General features: G+C 32.8%; 1 protein-coding gene across 2 annotated transcripts in view; it reads left to right on the forward strand.

The window, feature by feature from the left end:
- The first annotated feature begins 889 nt into the window (after window positions 1-889).
- Window positions 890-5,291, forward strand: part of LOC117103910 (macoilin-like) — a 16,446-nt gene continuing 12,044 nt past the window's right edge. For both annotated transcript variants that reach the window (XM_033244548.1, XM_033244547.1), the window contains exons 1-4: window positions 890-1,088; window positions 2,591-2,732; window positions 3,463-3,589; window positions 4,390-4,522. In XM_033244548.1, the coding sequence (XP_033100439.1) occupies window positions 1,009-1,088; window positions 2,591-2,732; window positions 3,463-3,589; window positions 4,390-4,522 (482 nt within the window). In that variant the 5' untranslated portion in view covers window positions 890-1,008. The remainder of the gene's footprint in view (window positions 1,089-2,590; window positions 2,733-3,462; window positions 3,590-4,389; window positions 4,523-5,291) is intronic.

A 5,291-nucleotide genomic window follows, 5' to 3' on the forward strand; every position in this document is an offset into this window, starting at 1 on the left:
TATATATACAGGCCAATATATATGTAATATATATATATTTTCTTGTTGTTTTGATTTGTGTTCCATTTTTCATGATATATATATAGGGGCCTACATACATACATGCATATATATACTATATATATATGCATGCAAAATATCTTTGTGTATAAATTGTTTTACATTATCACGTCTTAATCGGCAGTAGTAAGGTTAATTAGATTTGTATCTCATGCCTGACACGACAGTTTAAAATCTCAAAATTATGTATATTTGGCTCTGATTTCCAAAAGCCATATTTGTGATTATTCTCTATTAACATTTTCTTTTTGGTGGCCTAATATTGTTTAAAATACAAGATACAAAGTACAAGATCGATGTATTGTCCTTGTGCACTCGGTTCACTTGAATTTCCGACTCCAATGCTTTCAAAAGAAAACAACATAGGCCTATAATAAACTTAAGTAGGGCCTACGCATGATAAAAAATAAGCTGAGGTTACATTGTAAGAAAACAAGACATATAACATTTGGTAAGTGCTGCTCAGTCATGTCCTTTATAATTTTATCTATCATAGGCCTATCATTTAGTCATATGCGTTAACTATGGTGCAGTTGTATTCGAACTTTTGTCAAAATTGTTATCCACTGTTGCTTTTTCATATTACAGTAATTGCAATTTTGTAGAAACAGTATTAACACGTGCAGAATCAGAGAATGACCTACGAATTAGGATACATGGGCTCCATTTACGAATGTATAGAAAATGAAACTGACTTCTGATAAGTTAAGTCAGTTTGGGGTTGGGGATGGGTTTGGTGACGGGTGATGCGGTACAAAAATAGATTTGAGATCGAATTTCATGAAAACCTCAAGTGACGTCAACTACGCAGACTCAGTAGGCCTACATACAGAGGTCTGCGAGCTGTCTACTTTAGTTCAGCACCACAACTTCGCCTGCAGAACATACTGTATAACATTGTTTTACATTTTCAGCAATATTCGTGCAAAATTGGCGAAGATTGGGAATATGAAGAGGCGCAATGCCGATTGTGGCAGATTAAAACGTCCAATAAAACGTAACAAGATCACAGAAAACATATATGGAAGGTAAAAGAAAGGGATTTTTTTGTACTCTGTAAATCATAGTTTCCTCAACACCGCGACGAAGACAGGCTTCACTGCATAAGCCGACTGGCTGAATGAAATTGACAATCGGTTGGCCTAGCCTTCCGTCATCTTCCCGATCATCATCCCGTTCACTCATCATATGGGATTTTATTTGAAAGAGTAATATATAATAACTACCAGCCTATACACACTCTAATTATGTTTCGGTTAATCGTATAATGCCAAGATACATATATATTTATTTTCATTATTCATAAATTTAAGTTGAGAAGAGTTTATTTAGGCCCTAAGGCCTAGCCGTTTTGATGTGTAGGCGCAGAAAACCTAGGCTGGGCTCCCAACATTGTAGATAAGCAGGACTAAGCTAGCAACACATACTGTGCCGCAGAAGGCTCAGCAGTGCTAAATCTTTTCTCCCATGTAGCCTATATTTTCATACTTGTTAAAACAATGATACAGTATAGATTAGAAAAATATGCCATATTCTTAAGCAAATCTGAGGTGTTGATTGATTGGTGGACATTGCTGGACCCTAAATTTAAATTTCAGTCTTGTTTTTTTAATAGTATCCGATTCATAGAGAAGGTATTCTCTATGATAATATTATTGTACGTTTAGCATGTCGGAAAAATAAAGGCATGAGCTACTTTGTAGTTATACATGTACAGTATTTAAAATTATAGAGATGAAATGTATTAGTATGCAATTCAAGCCATTAATGACTGTAATAAAACTTAGATTTACTACATGTTTTTATTTTTCAGTTGTTATAATACTTATAGTATACTGCGTCATGGTCGATGAGGTTTAAATACTAATAATCCATTTACTGAAGGCACATGAACATGAGTTTACATTCATTCTTCACTCCCCAACCTAGTTAATATGATTTTAACAATATCAATAAAATTTCAGTACACCATGTGTAGGAGGATGAGAATATGATTTTGACTGCAGTTCATTCCCAATATTTCTATATTGTATAAAAAAAAAAATAAAGAAAATAATCAACAAAAACTCAAATTCCATAATAACACAGTTGACTTCTGACCTATGAACTGAACTCTTAAACCCTGTCCAGACTATAAAATTTTATTTGACAAAAACATGTGACATGTCTAAATATGGTCATGATGACATCACAAAAATGACCATATATAGGCACATCTTTAGGCACAAAAGGAAAGTTTGATAGTGTGGACAGAGCTTCATCCCAATATGGCCTCTTCAACAATGTCTCTAATTTCGTTGAGAGACTTCACTAAATACATTTTCAAGACTGCTCTAATAAGAGTGTAGAGATGGTTTGTAGTTTGTGCTCTACTAATCCACAGCTATTACAAATGCGCCAATTTCAAAATAAATGTTCAAAAACATAAAAATTTCCGTCTCATTTGGTTTCTGGGTCATTCATCATAAACATTATTTTTTATTGGAGAATATTTTCAAAGTTTGATTTCACTGTATTTCTCCTTTTATAGCGCATTTATGTATGCGAAGTTTCTAATGCTATGGGGTTTAGTACTATTTCTGGACTTCATCTTGGAGTTTCGTGTTGAGTACATTTGGCCACTGTGGTTACTTTTCCGCAGCCTCTACGACTCATACCGTTATCAGGGTCTGGTAAGTATACAATTTTTATTTTTATTTTATTATAATATTTATATTGGCAATTGTACTATTATTATAAACATGCATTTATTGTGAATATATGTACTGTATGCTCACAGGGTTGTTGAAGCTCTAGAAAACTAAGAGTGGATGATAACATTGGTATTTACTCTAAGTAATAAGCATGACTTTTAAAGATGGAAACGTAGGTTGTTAAGGGTGGGTGGAGGGCCCATGAAATTAGCTTTAGACTGGATCGAAAACTCCAAGGCTGGGTGGCCCCCCCGCCCGCCTCCACCCACCATAACTACAGTACATTGCTGGGCTTACTGTTTTTATGGGTATATGCAGAGTCTTTGGATGATCATGCAATATCCCTTCCCCTTGCTTCAGAATTTCCCTATTTCTTTATGAGAACCCTTGTTCTCAATATGACAACAACCATCACTTTATTATGTACTCTTTTGGGGAGGAGGTGTCAAGGAAAAAAAACTAAGATTTGCGTTCTCTTGAAAATGATAAAAATAATGGATGACACATTACTGATGCAAATATCCCATTTGAGTTGCCTGTCAGATGTGTTTAGTGGGTGGGAACTATCTGTTAAGATACTCATTACTTTAAATATCAATAATTTTAATCTTGCAGATATCATCTAGTCTGTATTTTCTTAGAATTATTTCAACCTGATTCATAATATGTTGTATTCTGTATGTAAAATTAATTTTTTTTTTCTTTTCAGGCTTTCTCTGTGTTCTTCATCTTCATTGCCATTACGTCAGATATGATTTGTCTTCTATTTATTCCTGTGCACTGGTTGTTTTTTGCTGCTAGTACATACGTCTGGGTTCAATTTGTTTGGCACACAGGTACAATAACACATATATCTTCAACTTAACATATAATCAATAATGATAAAAACAGAAACACTGTGAACACAAAATCATTAATTTTCTGAAATCATTTAACTTGACAACCAAGATATACTATCATTACAGACAGTTTTCTATAATGGATTGTTATTTAATGTTCATTCTGTCAGAAAAAAAAATGTTTGGTCCCGTATTATTCTGACAGTACTATACGATTAAGATTGAAACTATGTTATGAGATACCTGATCATATAATTTCTTCTATATATGTTTAAGGAAAGAGCAATTCTTTATAATGAGGTAAGTTAATCTGACCAAAACCACATTAATCAATGCCATTTTCCATCATTTATTGTATTTTAACAGTGCTTTAGACTATAAAATATACTATCAGATTAAAAAAGAAACCCAAAAATTCAATACTTTATTTAAGATTATCTTTTAATTAAAAATTAGAAAGAGTCAGCCCTCCCCCTCCGTTGGTGCCACCTCTGTTCTTATTGTATAGTATGCCTATAAATCCTTAAATGATTTATTGCTTTTTTATAATAAAAAGTTTATAAATCATAGAAAAATAGTAATTGTTTTGATCTGTGTTCATAAAACTATTGGAATTTGATAAAATTTATAATCTGATCCTTTTAAATTGCAATTCAATGTTGTAATTGAATTGTTAGAGTTTCTTCAGATTTCATCACATATTGTAAAAGTCAATTGTTTTTTTCATTGTCTACAGTTTTAACATTTTTTCTTGCATGATTCTCCGAGTCGGAATGGTTCATTCATTTACATTTCAGATAGAGGAATATGTCTACCGACAGTTTCCCTGTGGCTACTCTTTGTCTATGTGGAAGCTGTAGTAAGATTGCGCGAGTTGCGAACCACGACACCTTTTCATTTAGATCTTTGTCGTCCATTTGCAGCTCACTGGTAAGTTGTACTATGTCGATCATGGTGGTACCATTGTATATATGTTTATCTCATGATTAAGGAAGATAAAGTATAATAGAAAGCAATCCTAGTTTTTGTATGTTTTTGATTGATGTTTGTAATTTATTTGTTTCTTTTGTATATTATATATATATTTTATATGTATATATATTTTTTTGTTTCTTTTGGCCTTATACAATATTATATATATATATATATATATATGTATATATATATATATATATATAACACTGTATATGTACCTTTGATGATCTATAATATATTTATTCAACAGTGTTAACGGCTAACAGTATTTCTAGCCGTATTGCCAGATTTATCTGGCCGAACGCCCTCTTGAGACGTAGCATTGTGTAATACAATGTTCCCGACGGTTATTTGGACCTGTTCAACCATGAAGCCTTCGTGGTCTAGTGGTTATGATGCTCGCCTTGTCAGCGAGAGGTCGCAGGTTCGAATCCCATCGGAGTCATTTTATTACACAATGACTTTTATAGGACTTTATTTGTTGGAAAGCTACAGGGTAGCCTACTATGTTCATCATGTCCTTATTTTAACACTGTATAGGTACCTTGGTTTATCATAGGCCTAAGCTACTTCATGAGCTTCTGTTATGTATTTAATTCTATCTTACCATGTTTTACTTCATAGCTTGATAAAGACTTATAGTCGAAAGTACTCGCTAGTTTTCAAATAAATTTTGTGGTATATATCTGATACCGTTTGACTTGTTATTTACTATATGTATATT

This window comes from Anneissia japonica, unplaced genomic scaffold (assembly GCF_011630105.1).
Source record: "Anneissia japonica isolate Jap-2015-1 unplaced genomic scaffold, ASM1163010v1 scaffold1810_len1271414_cov176, whole genome shotgun sequence".
Classification (NCBI taxonomy): domain Eukaryota; kingdom Metazoa; phylum Echinodermata; class Crinoidea; order Comatulida; family Comatulidae; genus Anneissia; species Anneissia japonica.